The sequence below is a fragment of the Lynx rufus genome, unplaced genomic scaffold (genome assembly GCF_022079265.1).
Source record: "Lynx rufus isolate CCGP_SWC_20201006 ecotype Redwood Valley unplaced genomic scaffold, mLynRuf1.p SCAF_22, whole genome shotgun sequence".
Taxonomy (NCBI): domain Eukaryota; kingdom Metazoa; phylum Chordata; class Mammalia; order Carnivora; family Felidae; genus Lynx; species Lynx rufus.
In genome coordinates this window covers 19,480,259-19,507,516 of record NW_025814837.1, presented here as the reverse complement: position 1 = coordinate 19,507,516, position 27,258 = coordinate 19,480,259, and the positions used below count along the sequence as shown (strand labels likewise).

At 39.3% G+C, this 27,258-nt stretch overlaps 1 protein-coding gene across 1 annotated transcript in view; it reads left to right on the top strand.

Moving 5' to 3' along the window:
• GREB1L (GREB1 like retinoic acid receptor coactivator) overlaps nucleotides 1-27,258 on the top strand; it is a 143,018-nt gene that overhangs the window by 49,809 nt on the left and 65,951 nt on the right. The window contains exons 6-13 of the mRNA XM_047087027.1: nucleotides 5,370-5,486; nucleotides 6,086-6,205; nucleotides 7,231-7,368; nucleotides 9,003-9,188; nucleotides 13,108-13,434; nucleotides 14,478-14,606; nucleotides 15,190-15,324; nucleotides 17,526-17,723. Of these exons, the coding sequence (XP_046942983.1) occupies nucleotides 5,370-5,486; nucleotides 6,086-6,205; nucleotides 7,231-7,368; nucleotides 9,003-9,188; nucleotides 13,108-13,434; nucleotides 14,478-14,606; nucleotides 15,190-15,324; nucleotides 17,526-17,723 (1,350 nt within the window). The remainder of the gene's footprint in view (nucleotides 1-5,369; nucleotides 5,487-6,085; nucleotides 6,206-7,230; nucleotides 7,369-9,002; nucleotides 9,189-13,107; nucleotides 13,435-14,477; nucleotides 14,607-15,189; nucleotides 15,325-17,525; nucleotides 17,724-27,258) is intronic.

Sequence of the window (27,258 nt, the reverse complement as noted above, 5' to 3'; positions counted from 1 at the left end):
AAAATAACTGGAGAAATGACACTTTAGGTGTGCAAATGAATGCAATATGGTTAACATAAAACGATGGTTTTTGCTTGGAACAATTGTGCTAAAACATGCAATAAAGCAGGTTTGATAATAAATAAATAAATAAGCAAATAGATGAAACAAATCCCGGACATTATATTAAGAAGTTTCGTAAAGTTTTCTCCATATAGTTTTGTACATTTCTTATTAAGCTTATTCCTAGGCATTTATCTATTTATTGTTGTTTATATATATGAAGACTGATTTTTGTACATTAATTTTTTTCCTTTTCATTATTTTAAAAATATTGGTCTGTGCTAATTTGCATTCAGTGATTTGAAAAAATAAGGTAAATCACAGCCCTTCATAATTGATCAACTACTTTTCACCTATATGTTTACCTGGACTATTAGAAATATGCTAAAATTATAGGTATAAACCACTATAGTAAGTTACTAGCCTTGTTCCAAACAATACAATTGTGGCCCAAAACATAATGACTAACCTATATAATAGCACATCAAACTCCCCTAGGATTCCTATCCTATAAGACATAAAAAACTGTCTTCAGTTTTCTGCAGTGTTGTAATGTATATGCAGTTGCTGGCCTCTATTCTTCCTATAGACCTTAAATTGCTCCTGGGTGGTAAGTCTGGCCCCTAGAGAGGCACATTAACTCTTTTAAGCCAGTTGAAAACTCAATTTTTTTTTACTTTTTTTAGTTTTTTAGTTTTTTGAGCCATTCAAAACTCAATTTTTTGAGTTCTTATGAGGAACACTGATTAGATGTATCAGTAATCAAATTGTATACAAATACTATCTTTTAGATAATTCCTAATGTAGTGCCATCAATATCCTGTTCTTTAGAACATTTTTTTCTTTTCAAATTTTCACAGTCCCTTTGACCCTTGCTGGTACTAATTGATTAAGCTTTCTGGTAGAGTAGAGTCACTGATTGGGGGTCTATACTTATTTTGGAAAACTCTATTTGGCTTTAGTCTTTATATCCCCCATGGCCTGTTTCTGAAATGGCATGTGTTTTTTCTGAGCTGCATTATTTTCTGAATCCAAATGGGAACCACCTTTTGGATGTACCTAGCATTATATAGGTAAATTAATTCAAGTTTATTCCAAAAGTTAAAGCAAACTCCTTCAGCAAAAGTACTTCTTCCTACGTTGCAATGACTTAGTTTGCAGAACAACTTTTAAATAACAAACTCATCTGAATAGAATTAAATATATTTAATTAAAATACAACTTTAAGGGGAACTGTGAAGATTTTTTTAATGTTTGTTTGTTTATTTATTTATTTATTTATTTATTTATTTATTGAGGGAGAGAGAGAAGGAGAGAGAGAGAGAGAGAGAGAGAGAGAGAGAGAAAATCCCAACCAGGTTCTACACTATCAGCACTGAGCCTGCCTCGGGGCTCGTTCTCACAAACTGTGAGATCATGACCTGAACTGAAGTCAAGAGTCAGACATAAGCCGACTGAGCCACCCAGGCACCCCTGAGATAGTTTTAATATGGCACATAATGATATCCTTGATGCCACGTCATATGACTTTGACCAAGTTAAATGACTACTACTCCTTAAAGTAATACTACCTATCTCATTGAGTTTTTATAGGAACTCAGTGAATTGATATATTTAAAGTACATATACTAGTACCCAGCACATAGTAACTTATAGTGTTTGTTAAATACATACAAAGAAAGTGAAACCTGAATACAGAGAAAATGACTTTCTTAAAATAGGTCAAGGATAAAACTGGTATTTTACAATCTGCTTTCTCTCATTTCTTTCTTGATGAATTAACTTTCTTCCTGCATGTAAAATAGTTTCTAATTTGAACAACCTGTTTCATTTTCAAGATTCACCGATTCTCAGTCCAGCTAATTCTGCAATCAATTTAAGTGGAGCTCAGGACCTGACCCGGAATAAGAATGTTGTGAAGCCACTGGCTTTATCTTTGCAGGTTGTAGGGAAGACTTTTGCTGCAGGTGATGTTTTCCTCATTTATATTTCTTTGGTAAATACATAGTCTATAAAAGACTTATGTGAAATCCAGTTGACAATTTGCTACAAGAAAACAGAAGCTCTTTTCCTTCCAGCTGAAGACAGAAGTGGGGCTGTCTCTAATATTGTATTATTATACAAAGCTTTGTGTTCTCTGTGCTCCAACCAGAAGAGTCAAGGAATGACATTTGGCACATGGGAAGACAGAGCAGGTTGGTTTTGTTCAGCAAACATTTCTTGGGTACCTGCTATTTTGAGGAACTGAGGATACAAATATAAATAATGCTCAATCCCTGACCTCTAATGAACTAATAACCTAGTTGGGGGGATAGACCTATAGGAAGTTATTTTCAGTATACTACAGTAAATACAGCAATATGCTGGGGGAGCACAAAGGAAGGAGAGTTTTAGCCCAACATTTTAGGGAGTAATGAAGAATGAGTTCTTGGAGGAGCTTGGTCTTGAACTATGAGGAGATATTCACTGCACAAAGGAGTAGGGGAAAGATACTTCAAATTCAGGGAAAATCCAAGATCAAAGCTTGAAAGGAAAAGGAAAGAAAAGAAGCAGCATGATGTGTGCAGGAACTTCCACTGGTTTGGACTTGTTAGAACCATAAAATGTAAAACTCAGGGAGTGGCAGGAGGGGAGCAAGTAGTGGGCAAGGAAAGGGTCACAAGAGGCCAAGCTAAGAAGAATGGATTTTACTCTATAACTTATGGAACACAGGAGTTGATCTGGTCTGATTTGAACTTGAGTTAGATCACTTGGGCAGAAAAAAAAAAAAAAAAAAAGGTAGGAAAACTAGTTGGAGGTCATTTCAGTAGTCTAGGTGAATGAGGTCCTTGAACTGGATAATAATAGGTTGTAGAGGAAGAGACATATTGAAGAACTACTCAGGAAGTAAAATCAACAGAATTTGTCTGATTAATGTAAGCATGAAGTGTAAGAAGGGGTCTCGGGTCTGCATCCATCTTTCTGCTAATGGTGATGCAATTACTTAAGACAGAAAATACAGAAGAAGGAGCAGGTTCTCCAGGAGGAGATTGTGAGTTCAACTTTGGACATGTTAAGTTTGAAATGCCCAAGTGGAATAATCCAAGTGGAGCTGCTCAACACTCATCTAATTTATTGTACATGAGGTTAAAATCACCGGTAGGGGGTTGCCTGTGTGGCTCATTCAGTTAAGCGTCTGACTCTTGTTCTCAACTTGGGTCTTGATCTCAAGGTTCTGAGTTCAAGCCCCATATTGGAGCCTACCTAAAAAAAATCACCAGGGTAAATAGTATCTGCTAAGGGGAAAGGTAGGAGAAGGCAAGCTGTTAACAAGGATAATATTTTCGAAAATTCCAGTGTTTAAGGAAAATAAATGGTCAGAGAGGCAGAGGAAGAATGAGAAGAGAGCTTATCATTCTTGGAAACTTGACAAGTTTCTTATTCTGTTCCAACAGTTCTTGTAGAATCTACCTTCTGGTTAGATTATAGACTTGAACAAACTGAATCCAAGTTATTACAATATTTTAAAAATTAGTGAAATTATAGATCTTGGCAGTAACCAGCATAGTTGCTAAAACCATCAGATGGACTGATGGACAACTTAAAAAAATTTTTTTAATGTTTATTCATTTTGGAGAGACAGAGAGAGACAGAGCACGAGCAGGGGAGGGGCAGAGAGAGGGAGACTCAGGACCTGAAGCAGGCTCCAGGCTCTGAGCTGTCAGCACAGAGCCCGATGCGGGACTTGAACCCACGAGCTGTGAGCTAAGCCAAAGTCAGATGTTTAACCAACTGAGCCACCCAGGCACCCCTTGATGGACAGCTTTATAATTTGAGGATTAAGATAACAGCTCTTGAACCCCCTGCTCTTTCTTAACATGACAAGAAGAGAGAAAGCCGGTTATTATGTGCCTGCTGATGGAACAATATAACACTATTTATGAGATATGCTTGCCCCAAAATTCAATCCTGAATCTGAGCCAACCTCTGTATCTAACAATTAGTATATAGGAAAGAGGGGACATTAAATGATGCCATAGCTAGTCAATCAGCAAAATTCAGAAAATGAGAAATTCTGCCAGATTTTCAGCAAATTAACTGGAAGAAAGAAAAAGAAGAAGGGGAATCCTATAGATTAAAGGAGGTTTAAGGAGAGGTGGGGGTGGGGGGAGGGATATAACTGACACCCTAAAGAGTCTGGGAAACTCAGCAAAAATTACATAATCTTAAGTCTACTTGCAGTGTATGACCTTACCCTGATTCAAACAGATTATTCTTTTTTTTTTCAAATTATTCTTAAAATTTGTGAGACAATCCATGAAATGTGAACACTGTATTTTTATTATATGAATAAATAATTGTGAACTTAAAAAAAGGTTTAAGGGACATAAAAACTAAACAATGTGTAGATCCTTTTTGAACCTTCCTTTTCGAAGAAGTCCACTGTAAAAAAAAACTATTTCTGAGATAACTGGGGGGAAATTTGAATATTAATGGGATATTTGATATTAAGAAATTATTAACCATGGATAATTTTAAGTATAATAATGACATTACAGTTATGTTCTTAAATTTTTTTAATGTTTATTTGTGAGAGAGGGAGAGACAGAGTACGAGTTGGGGAGAGGCAGAGAGAGAGGGAGACACAGAATCTGAAGCAGGCTCTAGGCTCTGAGTTGTCAGCACAGAGCCCAACATGGGGCTTGAACTTGAGAACTGTGAGATTATGACCTGAGCCCAAGTTGGACGCTTAACCAACTGAACTACCCAGGTGCCCTTATTACAGTTATGTTCTTAAGAGTTCTTTTCTTTTAGAAACTCATTTAGAAACATTTATGGATGAAATGATATAAATAAGTTTGCTTCAAAATAATCTAGAGCAAGTATATGTGTATGTTGGGTGAGGGGGAAGGGAGAGGGAGTATAGATAAAGCAAGATTGGCTATGTGTTGATAACTGTTGAAGCTGGGTGATAGGTATGTAATTTATTATACTATTTTCTCCACTTTTGTATATGTTTGAAAATTCCCAAGATATAAAATAAAAACAAAACAAAACAAAACAACTTTCTCTTTCTTCCACCCACCATCCCCAAAGGCTTCACCGAAAATGATTGTAAAAGATCTCTTAGGATCCCAGAAAATTATTTTTAGGTGACATTTCGTTTTGAAGAAGGTACCAGTCTTATGGTTGTAGTCAGTTTTACACAACTGTACTGTCCAGTCCGTGAGATGTCTTTGAATCCTGCAGTGTGCGGTTTATCAAGATTGCATGTGGAAAAATTCAGTGTCACAGAATGCAGTGTTCTGCTCAGCCTCTGTTCTGAGTCTTCCTCTCATGTGGTACAGATGCTGCTAATGGAAACAGTAGCCATGGAGGGAAGAGCAGTGCCTCCAGCTCTACTCCAGCCCGCCCAGGAAATTACTCATTATCACCAAGACCTAGCTATGCATCAGGAGACCAAGGTACAATACCCATCTTAGAGTTTTGAAAGAATGTACCTAAATTATGGAAGAAGTGCTATGGAGTTTGGAGTGATGAATTATCTGACAGTACACTCCCAGTTTTTCCTTAGCTTCTCGTCCAAAGTTTTGAAGGTTTATGATTGGTGTGAACAATGATGATTAAATATCTTGGTGATTTACAAGGATGAGCCTCACTAGAAAATAGTGTTGAAACAGATGTAAAAGGAAATGTCTTGAAAAACCATGAGCCTTGCTGACCAAGATACAGAGTTCAAGGTTCTTCTCTATAGTGTGACTCTGGGCAAATCTGAGCCTTCCTTTAACCACCTACAAAATTGGTATAAAAATATACTTATCCTACAACTTCACAGGGTTGTTGGCAGAATTAAATGAAATAATCTGGGTAAAACTGTAAATTGTAAAACAGCATACAAATGTGAGGTGGTATTGTTAGGGTGACTTTTTCTAATTTTATCTTTACCTCTAGAAGAGTGGCTTAGACTTTCTGAGTATAATCAAATTAAAGGCCCCATGTTACTCTGAATTCTCTTATTTCTTCCACTAGTAAGGACAAGGCTCATCTTTCTTTTTGCCTTCAGCTACCATGTTTATTTCTGGGCCACCAAAGAAACGACACCGGGGATGGTATCCTGGGTCACCTGTCCCCCAACCTGGCTTAGTTGTACCTGTTCCTACAGTTCGCCCTCTTTCAAGAAGTGGTAAGATGGGTTTTAAGTTTTTTTGTTTGTTTGTTTTTTTAATTAGCAGAGGTGTCTTCTATTCTTTCCCTGAACCATTGGAGATAAATTTCCTTAATCATTATGTCCTGTATTATGTAAGGAAATTAATAGTAGCTGATATTTTGTCCCCATCACATCTGTCTTCCCTAAAAGTACATGTGTCATCACAATGGATCTTAAGTTAGCATCTGGCTTTGTTTTGGCCCACAGTATCAATAAGCCATTCTTTACATGCGGCATGATGCTAGTAGCCCACCAGCACAGGTCACAAATGGACTTGTTTTGCCGGTTGTGCTATTAGATATGTTCTCCTGAGCTCTGGTTCCTTATGTGACCTGCACCTATTATTTCTGGTCTAGAAACCACCCCCACCCCCCCAAAAAACCCAACTTGTTCTCCTTTATAATAACCAAGCCATAGCCATTGGGTACCTACTGTTAAATGTTCAAACACTAGTCTACCTTGCTGTATTAAGCACAGACAAATGTAAACATGCCAATTCTAAGACATGGATGGGATTCTTCAAAAATTTGTTTAGTTTTAAAGATTACATAGAGATTCTATATATACAAAGAATTATGCCCATATGTTACTGTGTTTGACTCTAGATAGTACTGATTAGTGATGAGTTTGACCTTCTTCACTGTTTTTGGAATTTTCCAATTCTCTATAATGAACAGATAAGCCACGATAATTGGAGTGGAGGTGGGGGAGTTAACTATGAAACAGAATCCAATAGATTGCATGTGGAAAAACAACTAGGAAAAACTATGAAAATGCTAAATAGTAGTTATCTCCAGAATGTGATTTATGGTTGATTTTTTTTCCTTTTGTTTTTGTCACTTCTAATTTTATATAATAAACCATGAATTACTTTAATTAAAGAACAATGGACGATTAGACTTCTAAAACTTCTATATTAAAAGTATTAAGACTGTTGATTTCAGTTGTATTTCACTTAGCTTTCATGTCTAATCCTTCTTGTCAAACAACTTTTTTTCCAGAGTCCCTTTTATCTGCCCCAGTTCCACAGACCCCATTAACTGGAATTTTACAACCTCGACCCATTCCTGCAGGGGAAACTGTAATTGTTCCTGAAAACCTGCTGACTAACTCAGGAGTTAGACCAGTAATTCTGATAGGTAAGGGGAAAGAATTCCAAATTGCCTGTGTCTGCTGGCATCTAGTACTGTTTCTTCATTTCATTCTTCATATATTTATCCATATTTGTTCATGCATGTATTCATTTATCCATTTATTAATTCTTTCAGCTTTTATTGGCCAGCTCTCTCATGCTATATTAAACATGTGACTAGAAGTTGGAAATAAGGCAGTCTATTTGCCTGCAGGGAATACTGTTAGGTAGGGAGTCTATCATTTAAATAAGTACAACATTGTGATACTTGAGCTAGTACAGGTTCACAACCAAGAACTACAAGAACTCAGAGGAGAGAGAGCTTAACTTTGCCTGGAGGGAGTCTGAAAAGACTTCTCAGAGGTGATGTTTCAGTTAGTTCCTGAAGGGTTGGCAAGAGTGGACAAGGTGGGGAAAAGGGAGCCAAACCACAGAGAAATGAAAAAACAAGCTGAACCAGCTAACAGGCCCCATTCAGGAGAACAAAGAAGTCCCAGAGTTGCATATCTGAACCATGGAGAAGCATCTGTGAATTAGTATGTTTATAGAGTCTGAGTGTTTCCAAGATGTCTATAAGTAGAGGTGCAGACATTTAGAGGTCTCTAGATTCCAGGACTAACTTAGTGCTTTTCAGACTCACATCAAGAGTCACCTCATTTGGGTGCTATCCTAGATCAGAAGGAGACTACCTGCTTTACCTTTGGAACTGAACAGATAGGGTGTATAAGCTCCACTGGATCTTTAGGGTATGTCTATGTGAGGTGTTATCTGCTTCTTTTGGTTGACTGGAGCCTACTGACATGGATGGTTTTGCTTCAAGCCCTGTCCTTTATCAGGCTGCCCTATCCACTGCTCTTGGGCCTATAGGCACTGGGAGAACCCCAGTTGTTTAAATTCCATATGGTCAGGAAGTTCTTATTGAACACCTGAGTGGCATGCATAATGCAGCTAAGCCTTGGAAAGATATTTGGAACATGGGACCATTTGGTGTCTGCCTTTTAGAAGGTCTCACAGAGGGACTGCGCTCTTTACCACACCACCAAAATAGGGTACATTTCAACATATTTTTGTCCTATCTACTTCTAAGATAATTTGAGGCTGTTTATGGACATTTAAGAAGGGAACATAAAAATAACTAAGATAGCACAAAGAGTAGGAACCTGCAAGTACCAGTGACTAGAAGAATATTGCTGGTGATCAATGAGTTTAGCTTTTTAAAATGTTTAAGAAAACCTCAGGAAATGAAACATGTTATTGTAGTTTGTGTTCTGTCGTCTTATGTGGAAAGAAACTTGATCAAGAATTTTATTGGGAAATATTTTATCATTGCAGTTTTACAAAAGGATACAGAGATGTTTTGCAAATTCTCATCAATTCTCTGTGGCAGATATAATATTAACATGTCCTTTCTGTGGGAAACAGAGATAATATAATCTGAGTCTTTTGCTTCCTGTTCATCTGATTTAATATAAGTGAGAAGCATCTGAGTGAATTCCCTAGGATATTTGAGTGATTTGTTTGGTAGTCACCTAAGAGGGCAGGAAACTTTGTTAAGCATCTTTAATCCTAGTTGAGCAAGTATACCTGGTTGGACCTCAAAAAGAAATGTTGAACTTTATTGACCTGCTTCTATTGGGGCAGGCTATGGCACTTTACCCTATTTCTATGGAAATGTTGGTGACATTGTTGTGAGTCCTCTGCTGGTGAATTGCTACAAGATTCCACAGTTGGAAAACAAAGATTTGGAACATTTAGGGTTGACTGGCAGCCAGCTCCTGAGTGTGGAAAACATGATTCTTCTGACGATACAGTATCTTGTGCGACTGGGTAAGCAATTTTTAATAATTATTTGATGGTGACGATTTTTATTCTTTTCACAACATGGTTTTTTTCCCTTTCTTTCCCCACTTTCTCATATTCGTCTATTTGTCCATCTCTTACTTTCTCTTTCATTTCTAACATTCTTTTCCTTCAGCCCCACTCTCTATGACTGTTCCCTTTCTTCTCCCGTTTCTTTCCTTCTCCTTTCTGCCACTTGCCTGTTTTTTTCCCCACTTCTCTCTTGCCTAACCTCCCTACCCTCTGGCTTTGCTTGTGTCCTAGAAGAGATAAATTGCTCCACCTAGTGTCCAGTTTCATGATGGTCCTAAGGTCTCCAGAGTAGTTAATATAGGCAGAACCTCAAAGGGCTATGGCCATGGTTACCCTCCTCCCTTGGGGAGTCTGTCCAAGCCACCTTTCCAAAAATGCACCTATCATCTGGACTGAAAATGTAGCCATTGTCTTAGACAATTATTTTACAGTTTTCCACTTAGCCTTTTTATCTTGTTTATCCACTGTCCCTACACCCATTTTTTTTTCTTCTGCAGCTACACCCCTTTGATGTAGTCCCATCGTGTTTTCCTTCATTGAGGCAGTAACTGTGGACCTCCCTGGAAGGCTCTGTAGGTTGTAGGGTAAAGGAGATACATAGGTCATGAACCCTTCACTTCCTCTCTTTGGTATATCCTCCAGAGGCCCACAGTGGGTGTGTGCAGGTGTCCTGACAATACTGTCCTGGCTCAGCAGCATTTACATTGCAATGTCCTTTATTTTGCAAACTGCAGCAGGTCATCTAATATGCAGCCTAATTATACACTCAGGACTTCAAGCCACTGATTTACTTAGGAAAATGTTCAAGATGTAATATTACATAGAAGAAATTTTCCATCTGCATTCTTAGGAATTATTTTAATGTTTGAAAATATATAAGTGTTAAATAATAAAAATACTGGGCTAACCAATGCTAAAAACAAAACAAAAGCTTCAGCCAACCGGATTCAGTCTTTGGAGCATCAGCTAGCACCTGTGGCTGTAAGTGTTGGTACCCTGACAGTGAAGGCCTGCTTTGACATGGGCTTTTGAAACGTGGAAGGCTTCAGATATCACTTTGATGGTAAACATAGGACTTGCTAATCATATTGATTAGTGGGTAATAAAATTATAAAAACCACCTCTGTCTGCAGCTCATTTGATGTCATAATTTTAATTGCTACATACACTTTTAGCTATGTTCTAAGATCTAAGAGTGACCTCCAAATGCATCCAGAATTAGTAAAACAAGCCTGCATAGAGTAATTCTATTGGCAGGCCAAGCCAGTCAGCACAGCATTTTTTTCAATCTTAATAACAATTTATCAAAGTCCAAGTTAATTAAATGAACTAAATGGTCAAGACAAAATGGCTTCCCTCAAATTACTATAAAAGCTCTTATCTTAAAAAAAAAGGAAAAGAAAAATCTCCATTCAATCAGACCTCTTGTCTGCCTTGCAAGATCAGTTCTTTCTGGAGTTTTACTGGCAGCCAATTAATATATCTCTCAATGTGCAACATGACTGGCTATTTCTTTTTTTTTTTTTAATCTAAATTTTGCACGTTAGGATACCTATTCTCAACAACTCCCTTCTTCTTCTCAAAAACTCCCTTGAGTTTTTGTTTGTTTGTTTTGCCTTCAAGGTTTTGAAGAAGGCAGCAAGAACATTTTCATATATACTGTAGATTATAGATAGACTTTTTTTTTTTAAATCCAAACTTTTAGAAGAACAGGTCTAATACTTTGATGGCTCAGCTACGTGGGTGTAACAGAGAAGAGAAAAGCAAGATTCTTCAAAATGAACAGGTCTTTCCACTAGAGTCGCTTCAAAAAAAAATCCATCTGTTATTTCACAGTCTGAAAACCTTTTGAAGTAGATAATGAAATCAGCAAATCCAGTGATTATTGGAAGGCTCTGAGTCTGTTGGAACCTTGTCTTTTCTTAAGGTAGCTCTATCTGAAAAGCCATCAAAAAAAAAAAAAAGCCATCAGAACTGATGCTTAGGCTGAGTTGCTGGAGACCAGCAGTTGATGGGAAAAAATTACTATTATCAAGCTTGTGGGAAGTGGAGAAAAGGCTCCTGCAATTTGGCCATAAAGGCTGAGGATGAGGAAATGATGGGAGGTGATTGGAAGCAAGGCATTTTGCTCTTTTACCTCATTTAAACTTTGGTACATTTTTCTCCACTTCTCAATTCCTAACAGTAGTTCCTTCGAAACTCTGTAAAAGTGAATTTTAAGGCAGTAGAGAATGCTATGAACATGTTTGATAATTTTATTTTCCCAGAATGCCTTTATATTTGAAATTAATTATACTGCTTCATAGAACATGTTACTCAATCACGGTTTGGAGTGGATCTTATGGACACACCTATGAACCAGGCCTCTGAGCCTTCAGGTGGTCTGTCTGTGAGAGGCAGTAGGGAATGGCAGACAGAACCACTTGCTTTTGGGCTGTCATTTATTCTGATGGAAGAAGGCTTTAAATAGACAGCCACCTTCCCTTCATCTCACTTGTACTGTGCATTTGTATAGTTGATACAAATCTATACGCTTTGAGCTCACCACATCTACATAGTAGATGTACCTAATGACCACTAATCATGATGCTAATTTGATAAAGCAAAATGAAGATAGAAGCTTTGGTGGTTCCCAGGTGATAAGATGGCATCCACCTCCCTATAGCAAGCAATTGGGGAGGGCATAAGAAACATTAACATAATGTATGCATTGCAGTGTTCTTGCCCTCTTTCCATAGACAGCATTAAAAAAACTCTGTGAGGATTTAATTTTCCATATCCTTAAAATATTACTAAACCTTCATTTTCTTACTTTCCCAGAGAACATGGGTGGTGGCCTGGGAGGCAACTTAAATCCCTATTAGTGGAAGGAGAGATTTCTGACTCATTCAAGGTGCCTCTTCTCATACAGAAGTGCAGTCCCTTAAACCTGTATTCTTTCCCAAGGGGATTTTAATACTGGATTCTGAGGCTATTGCTTGATCTCGGGTCACAGACACTGAGGGATCTGTATCTGTCTACTGGAGCCTGACTTTCAAATCTCAGGTCTGCACAGCAAAAGAAATCACTGAAGAGAGGTAGTGAGCATAGGAATTCATCTGAGTCACTTGGATGCCAAATATTGACTTGCTTGCTTTGTCCTACAGACTGGCTGAGTTTTAAAGAGAAGCAGAGAAACAAAACACCCCTCATTCCAGGGACTGCCAGTCACCCACACAAATTTAGCCTATCATAACCACAGCTGGAGGAAAGGGCCAAACACCATTCTTAACAATCCAGAATGCTGGGGGAACAGCTATATGACAGTGACATTCTCTATTTAGGGGAAGTGTGTGGCTGCTTAAATATAAGCTAAAATAAAAAACACTTAAACTTAATTTTCCTAAGGACAGTATGCCTTAGAATAGATACAGATGCAATACATTAAACTGTTTTTCAAAGTAGCTATAAATAAATTGAGAAATGGGTGAAACCTAAAGTTTAGCTTCTTCCCTCCTGAGTCATTAACCATGTCTGTAACACCACGTTTAACAGGTCAACGAATATACCACCTTCAAGGACAACCCCCTAAGGAATTGATACTCTCTCTCTCTCTCTCTCTCTCTCTCTCAGTATATCCTCTTTTAAAAATATCATGAATAGCATAAAGGAAAACAGAAGCCTGCATTTTTTTTTTAATATTGAAGCAGAGAGAAGGTAATTTCACAATGGAAAATGGTTAGTTGGGGTCCATACTTGCGGCCCCAACAGGAAAAAGAGCCCATTTGCCCAGTTGGAGTATGGTGGAAGGACCGTACATGGACATATGTGTGTGTTTCTCTCCTTTCTAGCCGTGATATTTTTAAAATTCTAGCTGTAATTCTCTTCAATTTAGGTCCTGATCAGATACCTCTCAGGGAAGAATTTGAGCAAATCATGCTGAAAGCTATGCAAGAATTTACTCTGAGAGAGAGAGCCCTGCAGATGGGTGCTCAGTGTGCACCTGTGTCTCCAGGACAGCTCCCCTGGCTGGCTAGACTAATTGCCAGCGTATCTCAAGACTTGGTTCATGTGATTGTGACCCAGAACTCTTTGGCAGAGGGCATTTCAGAGACGTTGAGGACTCTCAGTGAAATGAGACACTATCAAAGACTACCAGATTATGTCGTGGCAATTTGTGCATCGAAAATCAGAGGAAATGAATTTTGTGTGGTAGTACTAGGTGAGTCATGTTTTTTTAGGGTTTTTTTTTAATCTATTCATTCAATCATCTGTCCATTTATTGGGTGTTCAAGCATCCATGTAATTAATCTCTAATTGCTCCAACTTGAGTTCTTCCTCCTAATTTTAACTTTTGTTTTTCTCCTCAGATCAGATTTTTGTAGCCCTTAGTTTGACTGGTGTCCCTGTCAGCTGGTTGTGAGAACATTATTTCAAAGCATACCCTAGTAATAGATACCCTTGTCTCAAGTAACTTCTGTTCTTAAAAGGTTTTGGAAATGTTACCACTCTAGCATGTGATAAAGCCATTGCCACAGGTGGCCTAAGCCAGTTAATCAAATTTGGCAGGAACTTAGCTCATATATTCACCTCCTCACTAAAGAGGATACTTATGTTGTAACATTGACTCTAAAGAAAAGGTTCAGGAGGTTGGTACATTACAAAATGTGTTTTTGTTCTTTGTGCAATTTTCTGTCAGGCACCATCGTGAGTAGCCAGCCATCTGAATTAAATTTGCTTTTTTTCTCTCTAGTGAAAGGCTCTCACCTGTTCCTACTAAAGAAGCCAAGCGCCCTCACTTTGGCAAAACCTGCCTGCCCATCTCTCTATGACATATGACATAAATCTCTTTCAGAAAGTATAATACATTATTTTTTTTAATTTTCATTTGAGAAAACAATTAAACGTCTTAAACTTACATTTTTAATACAGATATTCATAATAGCCATGCAAACACCGTTCTTAAAGGTTTTTCACATTCTCCCCTAGTCTTTAAACACATGTACAGTATGTTTTCACTTATGTTACAAACATAAGGTATATCATTTTTGCCCTTGATCATCTAACATTTTATTATAAACATTTTCTGTTTAAAATTGTCATTTTAAATGCTGAGTAATTGTCCATCTTTCTATGTGCCCTAATTTCCTTAACCAAGTCTCTGTAGTTACTTACTTCAGTTGTTTCCAATTTTTGCTATTATAAATCATATTTTAGTGAGTATTTGTTCACGGATGCATCACCTCCTCTCCCTCTGTCCTGCAGGTCAGCATCAGTCCAGAGCTCTGGCAGAGAGTATGCTCACCACAAGTGAGTTTTTGAAAGAAATTAGTTATGAGCTCATCACAGGAAAGGTCAGTTTCCTGGCATCGCATTTCAAAACCACATCATTAGGTGAGTGGTTGTAGGATTCAGCAACACTGACAGCCCCTAACTATGTGATTTTCTGAATTTAAATCTTAGCCTGTCAAGGAGATGAGTGTGGAGCTTGAACTTGCCAGCCGACCTTCCCTCATTCGGAATGGTTTATCCTCAGTATTTTGTTACTGACACAACAAGGGGTCCAGAGGAAGGCATGCAGGCACTAATATGGAGGGCCTCCGCTCAGCCACTATTTAGTGATGTGACCTTCGGAGAGATTCTGCCTCCCCAGATCTGTTTTCTAATATGTCAAATGGAGATAGAATGATCCCATCCTGCCCGCTTTGAGTATTATGGAGGTCAAGAGAGATATGCCATGTGAAAGCATACAAATTGTAAGCACAATGCAAATGAGAGTAGCTCTGGCTATAGAGATACTCTACAGGCATGGCCAAGTGTAAACTCAGACATAAAAAGCTGGCTGAGTAAACGCAGACAGGAAAAGCTGGCTGACTGACAAATCTTGATGAGAACCCAGCTTAGGTGCCCAATTTGGAGACTGATAGAAATGTATCATTCCTTGTAATCTTCTTATCTCCGCTTTATTGTGTAATAGGCGATGACCTGGACAAGCTTCTAGACAAAATGCAACAAAGAAGAGGAGAGAGTGTGGTTACGCCCTTCAACGGAGACCTTCACGAATGTGTGTCAGCTCAGGAGGCTGCCACTATGATTCCCACACAAAACCTGGGTAACGTCACCTCAGACCAAAAGGAGGAAATAGAAGCTAAGTCATTCTGAGGATTTTTGAGGTCTTGTCTTAGAGTCACAGACTATGACAGGCTTTTCCTCATTGTCTACATGATAAATAGGGTCCAAATTAAAAACGTCTTACTATGGGGCCTGGATCAAGCACCTTGTCCTTAGTAAATGTCTTCTAGAATTAAAATCAAAGACTTTACTATAAGCAGACTCTCTCTTTTTTTCCCTCGAAAAATTCTGGGGTCCATGGGGTACTTTCCTTAGCTCCACCAGCTATGCCCAGAGAGCTTTCAGTGTTATCTGAGGCTTACAAAGAACTGCTTGAGTGTGGAATGCAGTCCGTGCAGGACTCCTGGCTCTCCACCCCCTTCATTTACTCTCTGACACGTAAAACACACATAATTTCAGTGATTGCAAGGCGTTCCTGGCAGATAGCTCAGCAATACCAACACACCATCTTCCCTGCAAGCCTCCGGGACATAAGAGAGGATGGTGGGACCAGGACTGAGGAGCTCCATCATTCAATTGGATTCCTTTATGTTCAGATTCCTTTCCTAATTCCCTATTTGACAAGGACAACATCGGAGAGAACCGAGATAAAAAAGATAGGACAAAGGGTAGACATGAAACAGAACCATAGAGCTGCTGCTGACAGCCTTCTGGCCTTCACTTGATAGGAATGTATAATTTATATATTAGGATTGCCTCAGCAATAAAAGCAGCATGGCTTGGCATCGGCTCAGTCACACAAACAAATTCAAACACACACAATAAAAGTTACTTACTTCTGCGTGTTATTTGGTAAGAAAATGATCACCCAGATGATCTAAAATATGTTCATAGTTTTTGAATTATTAACAAAGTTAGAATTTAAAAGCTCTTAAAGTACTTAACAGATTTCCATGTTCATATCCTCAATTCCCTGCTTAAGAAACATTGCTTAAAGAGATTTTTAGATTTCCTCAAACTTCAAAATTTACTAGGTTAAATTCTACAAAGTTATGCTATCATCTGTGCTAGTCCCCATCTATTTAACCTATGACATGAAAGAAATAATAGCCTGTCAAAAGACAGATTTATTTTGATTGGTAATCTTTGCGGGTCAAAAACCATTCTGTTATTGTAAGTTTGCAGCTTTGGGCTTTTCTAGTGAGTTCTCTCAGCCACCTGTATAAATCTCCACTCACTCTCAGGGTTCCATGTGGCTAGGGTACTGTGACTACTGTCTTTGCCTTGGCCGCACTGTAGTTTGATTTGAGAAAACATTAATTAGTGCAGGTTAATTGGGCCTTTGTGTGTTTCAGTGAGACTTCCACATGTGTTCCCAATAAAAAGCAGCCTCGTAAAGAAGTATTAAATGTTGCCTGCTTGAGTTCATTGTTTGTGTGTGCATGCATGCACGTATGAGATTGCTTGGTTATAACTTGTAATAAAAAGCTACTGGCATGTTTAGAGTGTTTGGGCATTGTTTTTCTAATACGTCACCTCTTGAGTGGCCAGCTGGCCATGTCATGAGTCAGGTCTCTTCAGATAGTACAGGCGTCAGCATTGAAGTTTACCACAACCACCTACAATTGCCAGGTCACAAACACTGGCAAGTCAAGTGGGAAGAGAGGTGAAGGTAGTATCTCTTGACCTGTGTCATGCATTCCCCAGGGAGGAGAATTTCAAATCATGTTGCAACTGACTTGGAGAGGAAATGTGTACTGTGGTGCCATCCAGAAAAGTTCAAAGGAACTCAGCATTATTATGGTTACAGCATCACCTCCTTCCCTGAACGAGGTCTGGGCTTGGGCACCTGACCTTGCTGATAGTGCGCAAGAAAACTGGAAACTCTTGCTTCTCCTCTCCAGAGAAGAGTCCCGGCTCTCGCTGAGAGAGTGTAGTCTGTCCCTACATTTCTGGGTGGGGGAGGGGTGTTGAGTAGTGATTTGTGAGACAATCAGTTGATTTTAAAAGAATACATTTGTACAGTTACCACATTCACTCTTGGACACATCCTTTCAGCCAGGTTTTCAGGGAAAATAAGCAAATCTATTAAAACTCAACAGAGAGTGAGACTAGACAGTGAGAATGCTTGGTAGAGAGCATTACTTCACCATGTATGTGTGTTGTGTGTCCCCTGTATGGATTCATAGTGGCCATCAACAGAAGTGAATTAATCTTGTTCTTATGACTTTTTTATTTTAGATTTAGATATTGAAACCTTCCAAATTTATCAACCACAGCTAACGGTTGCCAGAAAACTCTTATCCCAGGTGTGTGCTATAGCAGACAGCGGCAGCCAGAGCCTGGACCTCGGCCACTTCAGCAAAGTGGACTTCATCATCATTGTCCCAAGATCGGAAGTTCTGGTCCAGCAAACTCTTCAACGGATTCGACAATCAGGTGAGATTGAACTTTCAAAGAACACCCTATGAAGATCCACACTTAGATTCCCTCTGCCTCTTGCTTTTGCTTAATCCAAATGTTTATAGAACAATTCCATCCTTTTTTTTTACAGTAATACAAATGATAAGAGCACTTTAAACATTATTTTAAATTTATCTGCAAGTTTTACCTCGAAAGTACTCTGACCCTTTTCCCTCCTAGGTCAAGGGTAAATTGATGTGCATGTTTGCCTGATACTGTTAAGTCCATGATGTAATTGGTGGACTAGAAACTGGTCGTTCATTTATGAAGAGAAATTTTCTCAAAGGATAACCCTGCATGGGGCACTGGGGTCTATGCCACCTGAGCCCCTTCTGTGGCATGGATGGGTGGCTTCTTAGATATTTAGCACACTTCCAGCACATTTTCAAACTGGAAACCAGATCACCATTCCCCCATGTCAACAAAGATAACACCTCCTTAAACAACTACAAAGTTAGAATTTCTTCTAATGACTTTAAGAGAATGAGTAGGGAAGAAAAAATATTTTTCTCAGAAAATGGAAAAAAAGATAGGAAGGAAAGATTTTAGAAGTTTGTGGTAAATAGTATCCCTTCCAAATATGAAATTTGCCTAGAATTAGAAGATGCAATAAATAATTCGGAAAACTGGGGCAGCTAAAAAATGCTTGCCTTTGTAAGCTAGGTTTGAAAAGGAAATTATAAATGTCATCTTTATAAGCTTCTGAGTACCTTAGCTGAGAGAAACACATACATACATACACACATACACATGCAGATTTTACCTGGAGGATGAATCTTTAGCCATAGTAATAAAATTTGATTTTCAATATAGTTGAAAAAAAGTAAGAAGAAGAAAAATTCAGGAAATTAAAATGTAGTTTATTATGTTTCACGCCTATGATACAGTGCTCTTTAAACTTTAGTATTCATATAGATCACCTGGGGATCTTATTAAAATGCAGATTCCTCTTAGTGGTTCTGGATGGGCTCATTTCTTTTTTTTCAACTGAGGTATAGTTGACATATAACTTTGTATTAGTTTCAGGTGTACAACATAATGATTCGATAATTGTATATCTTGTGAAATGATCACCACAGTAAGTCTAGTTAACATCTGTTACCATACATCCTTGCAGAAATTTGTTCTTTTTCTTTCCTTGGGAGGAGGACTTTTAAAATTTACTCTCTTAGCAACTTTAAAACATGCAATATAGTATTATTAACTATAGTCACCATGCTGTACATTACATGCCTGGGATTTATCTATTTTACAGCTGGAAGTTTGTACCTTTTGACAACCTTCACCTGTTCCCCACTACCCCATCCAGCAACCACCAATTTCCTCTCAGTATCTATGAGCTTCTTTTTGTTGTTGTTTTTTGTTTGCTTATTTGTTTTGTTTTTTAGATACCACATGTAAGTATGACTGTATGGTATTTGTCTTTCTCTGACGGACTTATTTCAGATTCAACATTTCTAATGTGCTCCCAGGGGATGCCAGTGCTGTTGGTGGGAGGACCACTCTTTGAGTAACACACTCTATAAGAAATCTTTCAGTGTTAGTTCCATGGGCTAAACGAGCTGAATGACAATAGATTTTCCCCTCTTTACATGTGACTGACGCTCTACATGTGACTTTCCATGCCTTCTGGAGGCCCAAGTGCCTGGTCAACAGTGTGATATTTTTTTCAGCCTCTAAAATTCTGAATGACAAGTTACAAAATGACCTGTTGGAAATATTGACTTATAGGTGATTAGCCAGAGAAGGTCAAACGCCTTCTCTTACACCTCTGCCAGAAACCAGAGTGAGTTCTAGGCCCCCTCAGCTACTCGCCGTTTCTGCACTACTTTCTGCTCCTATTGTGGGAAATGGATGGGCTATAGTCATAGCAAGCAGTCACCAGATTTTTTTTTTCATGGATTTTTCACTTCCTTACCATGGAGGGAATGCCTTCTCTTATATGTCTTTTATTTGTACCAGTTGGCCTTTGTGGCCTTCCTGAGTTTGTGATCTGATATCTGAAATCATGCTTGAGCAAACACATCATAGCACCTGTTTCAAGTGGTGAAATCACCCATGGTCAGCAATTGTGCTCTCTGCAGAGGCTTTTCCTAAAATAACCTCTTGGTGACCTGTATTTTCACCTTTCTTAATAAATGTAAGACCCTAAATAAAACCTTGCATTTTTGAGATGAAATTGTATAGGTCCTTCCGTTTCCCTTCTCAGTGTCCTCAGATTTTTAAAGTGAGAATTTCAAGACTATAACACCTCAGCAAGGTACCAGAATTTGACCAATTACATAAGCTTGGAATCTGGAAAAACCAATGTTATGGACAAATGTGGAAAATTCAAAGCAAAGCATATTTTTAAAATTATTCATATCTGGCTTTGGAATACATACTTAATTTTATGCTGCAAAAGCAATCACTTCTATATATTTAAAAATAACTTTGTTCATTTTATTATAAAAAATAGTTGCATTCTTTATTTTTTAAAAATAGAAGAATCAAAGTAGGAAATTTTAAACATTTATAATCCCACTATTCAAGGATAACTAGTATTACAATCTGGGTGTTAACAAATGAATTAATACCTAGTGTTTCAGGCTTTCTTCTCTACCTCTGTCTGTTTTTTCACCTTACATTTTAGTATGCACATTTTTCTGTATCATTAAAAGCTTTTGTAAACATCATTGTTAATGAATATGTAGTATTCCATATCATGATGGCACCAGCATTTATGTACTTTACTATTTAAATACCTTCATATTCTTGGAACATATAACAACTGATTGTATGAGAGCAAGCACATTTAAGGTATAAAGAGAAATTGTCCACAGCAGAGTAGTAAGCACTACTAAAACAACTATTATCCACTAAAACAACTCAAACATCAGAGCTATGAAAACAGAAAGGATTCTCAAGAAATCATCTTGTTCAGTTTCCTCATGTTTCACCATATGAGTCAAGAAGAGCTTCATTTGCCTAAGGTCACAGAGGGCAGTGCCTTGGGGACAAGAACTGCTTTTTCATTTCTGCAGGCCTGTGCCTCACTTGTGCCTCTCTCCAGCCAGGTGCAAGTAGCTGCCCAACTAATGTTTGAATGAAGGGCTGGAGGGAGAGAGGGGAGGGATAGACAGAGGGGAAAACAGTGTCCAAGTGCTCTGTTTTCTGGTTCTATTTGCCTTTCCCTAAAGGAAGCATTTCAGCAGCTAGTCGGCCAGGAAAAGCATCGGGCAGGGAGAAGCAGCCAGGGCATGCAGAAAGGCCACATCCTTGGCAGTCCTTGTGTGGGTGAAAGAAAAAGGTGAAAATAGAAACCATCACATCGTTGCAGACTCAGCTCTAAAGCAAAGCATGTGATACCTCAACTCACATTCTAATTATGGAAGGGAGGCAGATAGGAAAAAAGAAAAAGAAAGAAAACATGGAAAGAATTGGAAGGTAAAAAAAGAAATTAAAGGGGTTAAACATTTTTAAGTTTGACCAAAATGGATTGTAACTGCTGGAATGATCAATGGAGAAGCAGCATAAGGAATTTTTAGACTATAGGAAATACTTCTGTTGTAATGTCATTTAAAAACTTTTTGAGGGGGGCGCCTGGGTGGCGCAGTCGGTTAAGCGTCCGACTTCAGCCAGGTCACGATCTCGCGGTCCGTGAGTTCGAGCCCCGCGTCAGGCTCTGGGCTGATGGCTCGGAGCCTGGAGCCTGTTTCCGATTCTGTGTCTCCCTCTCTCTCTGCCCCTCCCCCGTTCATGCTCTGTCTCTCTCTGTCCCAAAAATAAATAAACGTTGAAAAAAAAAATTAAAAAAAAAAAAAACTTTTTGATGTGGGAGCATTATTCTTTTAATTCTAAGGAGACCCTAAATTCTATAACTTGGAATACTAGGGTATCAGTGTGATCAAAATGCAAGCCACTTTCAATTCAAGGTGATTGGGATGACAACAGGAAATATTAGTGACCGTAAATATTTTGTTCCTCCCTGCTTTTAAAATGGTGTCTGTGGTGGTCTCAGTGAATGAGAGCAGATCTGGCAGCTTCCAGGCAAGGAAGTTTTATCATGCTCAGGGAATTGATACAAATTTGACGCCTCAACACATGCCTGATTATAAAAGAAACAGAGAAACCTTTCTGTCTCTGATACGTAAAGTAGCTTATTCTGTCCATATGGAGGCAAGGAGATCTTAAGGAAAGGGTAGAGATTAGGAAGGGGAGTGAAGAGATAGTGGAAGGCATTTTTGCTTTCTAAATAGATATTCTTGGTCTCATCAACTTCATACCACCTTGTCAGTCACCTAAAATTTTAAAAAACTATTTATTGGGCAGTGACAGGCAGCAGGAATCAAGTACCTAAAGTTAACATTATTTTTTTAAGGTTTTTTTTTTGTTTGTTTGTTTTGGTTTGGTTTTTTTGAGAGGGGGAGAGAGAGAGGGCAGAGAGAGGAGGAGCAGAGAGAGAAGGACAAAGGATCTGAAGCTCTGCTGACAGCATAGAGCCTGATGTGGGACTCAAACTCACAAATGGTGAGGTCAGACGCTTAACTGACTGAGCCACCCAGGTACCCCCTTAAAGTTAACATTCTTTTTTTTCAAAAATTTTTTAATGTTTTATTTATTTTTGACAGAGAGAGAAAGAGGCTCAAGTTGGAGAGGGGCAGAGAGAGGGGGAGACACAGAATCTGAAGCAGGCTCCAGGCTCTGAGCTGTCAGCACAGAGCCCCATGTGGGGCTCAAACCCACAGGCCATGAGATCATGACCTGAACTGAAGTCAGATGCTTAACTGACTGAGCCACCTAGGCACCCCTAAAGCTAACATTCTTTTTTTTTTTTTTTTAATTTTTTTTTTTTAACGTTTATTTATTTTTGAGACAGAGAGAGACAGAGCACGAACGGGGGAGGGGCAGAGAGAGAGAGGGAGACACAGAATCGGAAGCAGGCTCCAGGCTCTGAGCCATCAGCCCAGAGCCCGATGCGGGGCTCGAACTCACGGACCGCGAGATCGTGACCTGAGCCGAAGTCGGACGCTTCACCGACTGAGCCACCCAGGCGCCCCATAACATTCTTAAAACCAATTTCCAACCAAGTAGTTAGCTGCCCAGTGCCCAACCCTGGTTTATAAAAGATGTTGGCACCTGGCTCACAGACTCCACCTCCCAACCCACCATCATCTGGAGGTACTGTCTATACATCCAGTATCCTAGCTTCTCTGTACCTTAAGCTCTTCATTCCCAGTCCTCTTCAACTGCCTGTTCCCAAGTCACATCCCAGTTCCTGCTGGATCCTGGAATCAGCATTCCAATATCCCCAGTGTCAGTCCACAAAATTTCTTCCTACATATTCACAATGTTAGATACTATAGGGGGAAAAAAGTCAACACTTCCAACTGATATCATCATATACTTTGGTTCTCTAGTTGGATCTCTCTCCCATTCTTCACAGGGCTGACTATTATAGATTCTGTTTCACCAACCCTTATGTCTTCACCCTTCTCTCTTAGCATATGACCATGCCATGTACTTCTCCCTTCCCCAACCCCAAAAGAAGAAAACTTTGGATAAAAACTTCCTGCTTCCAGGGGTGCCTGGGTGGCCAACTTCGGTTCAGGTCATGATCTCACAGTTCATGAGTTTAAGCCCCTCATTGAGCTCTGTGCTGATAGCTCAGAGCCTGGAGCCTACTTAGGATTCTGTCTCCCTTGCTCTCTGATGCACCCTGCTCATGCTCTATCTCTCTCTGTCTCTTAAAAATAAATGTTAAAAAAAAATAATAAAAATTAGAACTTCCTGCTTCCAGATCTAGAAACCTAACTGCATACACACCTATCTTTTCCCCTTACCTCCTATCAGTGAAAGAGCTCTACTTAAGCCTGATTTTAGATGCATCCCTCCTCATTCTCATGGACTTCACACAATTGATTACCTCTTCACTTATTGCCACCTTCAACTTCTTTCTTTCCTAGGGTTCATTTCATCCATTTAAACCTGCCCCCACTCTCTCAAAGACAAAATGAGCCTCTGTTAATCCCACCTAACCCTCCAGCTCACCCTCCTCTAGTTAGCTGCCCAAGTTGTTAAGAGAGTCATCCATTGGGGCGCCTGGGTGGCTCACTTGGTAGAGTGTCTGACTTCGGCTTAGGTCATGATCTCACAGTTTGTGAGTTCGAGCCCCACATTGGGCTCTGTTCTGACAGCTCAAAGCCTGGAACCTGCTTCGGATTCTGTGTCTCCCTCTCTCTCTCCCTTCCCTGCCCATGCTCTGTCTCTCTCTCGCTCTCTCAAAAATAAATAAACAATTGATTGGGGTGGGAGGGAGGGGAGGGTAGGTGACGGGCATTGAAGAGGGCATCTTTTGGGATGAGCACTGGGCGTTGTATGGAAACTAATTTGACAATAAATTTCATATAATAAAAAAAAAAAAGAATCACACACACACACACACACACACACACACACACAAAGAATTTTTAAAATCAGAGACACCTGGGTGGCTCAGTAGGTTGAGCCTCCAACTCTTGATTTTGGCTCAAGTCATGATTTCACAGTTCGTGGATTCAAACCCTACATGACAGCGTGGAGCCTTCTTGAGATTCTCTCTCTCCCTCTCTCTATGCCTTCTCCCACTCATGCTCTCTCTCTCTCTCAAAAGTAAATAAACATTAAAAAATTAAAAAAAAAAAAAGAGTCGTCCATTGTCATCTCATTTCCTCATCTCCCCACTCACTCCTCAATGCCCTGAAAACTTGCCTCCACTTCCCACCCTCACCCTTTTAGGACTCACCAATGTTACCAATGACCTTTTCAGGCCAGCACAGTTGACCTCCATTTCTTCCTTTAAACACTGCAGTTCCTTTGGCTTTCAGGACACATTCTTACCCAGCTTTTCTTCCACAGCTCATGCACTCAGTGCTCATCTGCACCCTGTGGTGCTCCAGCCGTGGCACTCAATACTGTGTCATGGCTGTGTGTTTATTAGTGTTCTTTCTCCACAACTAGAAAGTAAAATATTCAGGGAACATCTCTGTTTATGGATGGCACAGCAGACACTTAATATTTGTTGAACTGAATTTTTTGTAACATTTTGTGGAATTGAACTGTAACTTGAAATCTGTTCTAAAAGGAAGACATAGAAGCAATATTTGAGATTTGGCAGTCCTCTTGGCAAAATCTTATTTGGTCATTAAACCCATATTTCAGAAATCTACTTTGGCTACAAGTAGAAGCCTTAAATGTATGTGTATTAGGTGTGTCTGCCAGTCATTCAGGACTCTGAAGTTGTATCTGTGTGTTCAGAATGCTGTTCTTGTACAGTTCTAATGCTGCATTCAAACTGCACAGTAGTAAAGACTCACACAGACAAGTTTCACCAAACACAGATTAAAGAATCGTGTCCCAGAGGAGAACAGAAGGGAGCCAGCTGGGCCACCAAAAGACAAAGGGACCCAATGCAGTGAGCCCTGGAAACAATCAGCAGGGATTTTAACCAGCTGTTTCAATTCAAGATTATTTATCTGCTGGAAAGAGATTGCCAGGGTGAAGGAATGCCCATTGTTATCATAACACTTAAAAACTCAGCATGCATTCGGGGCGCCTGGGTGGCGCAGTCGGTTAGGCGTCCGACTTCAGCCACGTCACGATCTCGCGGTCTGTGAGTTTGAGCCCCGCGTCGGGCTCTGGGCTGATGGCTCGGAGCCTGGAGCCTGTTTCCAATTCTGTGTCTCCCTCTCTTTCTGCCCCTCCCCCGTTCATGCTCTGTCTCTCTCTGTCCCAAAAATAGATAAAAAACGTTGAAAAAAAAATTAAAAAAAAAAAAAAACTCAGCATGCTCTAATGATTTAACATTTTCTTGATTTTCATTTTCTCTTAAGCAGTAGAATATTTTTGCATACCAAAACTTTGGAGAAATTAATTCCATCCACAGAAAAGATAAACAGCTGAAACTGAGAGTAGTTGTATTTTTGTTTGGCGTATCTTCCTGATGAGAAGAGCAAGAACTAAAAATTAGAAATAAAAAATTTAGAAATAAACTTCTTTGTTAAAAACCATCAAGATTTGGCTGGGTGGCTCAGTTGATTAAGTATCCAACTCTTGATTTTAGCTCAGGTCATGATCTAAAGGTTTGTGAGATCGAGCCCCACATCAGGTTCTGCACTGTCAGCACAAAAATTGTCTTTCTTCCTCACTCTCTCTGCCCCTCCCCTGCTTGTGCACATGCATGCATGCTTTCTTTCTGTCTCTCAAAATAAATAAATAAATAAACATTTAAAAAAAACATTTAAAAACGTCAAGGGATAAGAATGTACAAACCAGATGCATTGTTCTCTCCAGACCAACAGGCAGTGTAGTAGGACATTGTTTTGAGTACTGGCTCATCTTTAATGATACCTGCACATTTTAGATTTCCCTGACCATTATCAGTCTGATGTGCTATTCAGGCTGATCAGCTCCTTCTAGTGATGGGTGCTGGCCACTCATTAGTTTTTCCATCTTTGTGGAAAGGCCTTTGACATTGGTGCTCATAAAGTATTATGGACTTGGTACATAGATTCTTGGTTTTATTCCCCTCCCCCTTTTATTCTCAGATGGTAGAAAAATTGCTGCTTCCTCTTTAAAAGTTTTAGAGTAATGGCCTCAGAAGACATGATGTTGTTTCTCTTTAATCCCAGAGAAGGGAATACAGGCCAGTGCTCAGGTTTTCCTTAAACACATTTGGCTGCTATAGCCTTCAGTAACGAGAAGGGGGAACAAATGGCTACAATCAAGCTGCTTGAAGTCCTTGGCGAGCCAAGAAGTTTCCTTTCCAGGGACCTTTCAACTTGGTTATCTGCATGGAAGATGTTCGTGACTGATGCACCACCTGTGGTGCCCCCCAACTTCCGATTAATCACCTTTAGGGAACACAGTGATTTCCAATCACCACTGGCTCTGTTCTATAACTCAGTGAGTTGCAAAATTCATAAAATAAGAAGAGTTACTGATGCCTTCTAAATTTTCATTCATGCTAAGAGTAAGGCTTATTATTTAAGCAGACATGACCCTGAATCTCTCAGGGCCACCTTCAGTACCCCAGGTGGGCCTGGCTGATGTTCATTTTTATTGTGGATTTGAAAAAATGTGCCAGATTTGCTTATAATTTGTTAGAGTATAAACTTTTATTTAATCCTATATAACTGTGATAAAGAAATTATCAAGACAGAAAGTGACCTTTCTCAGACCAGCCATTTCATAGCAGTTCTGACCATCTTCAGATTCACACTTCTGTGCATATTTTTGAAAAATGAAACAAAACATGAAGGCTAAACCAGAAGCTAATGAAAACATTGATCTATATCAGGTAGAAGAGATAGGGATGAGATGAGTATAACTTTTCATAGAGTTTTAACTTTTGAAGTACTTAGGTGGCTCAGTCAGTTGAGTGTCTGACTCTTGATTTCGGCTCAGGTCATGATCCCAGGGTTGTAGGATGGAGCCCCACATCTGGCTCTGTGCTGACAGCATGGAGCCTGCTTGTGATTCTCTCTCTCTCCCT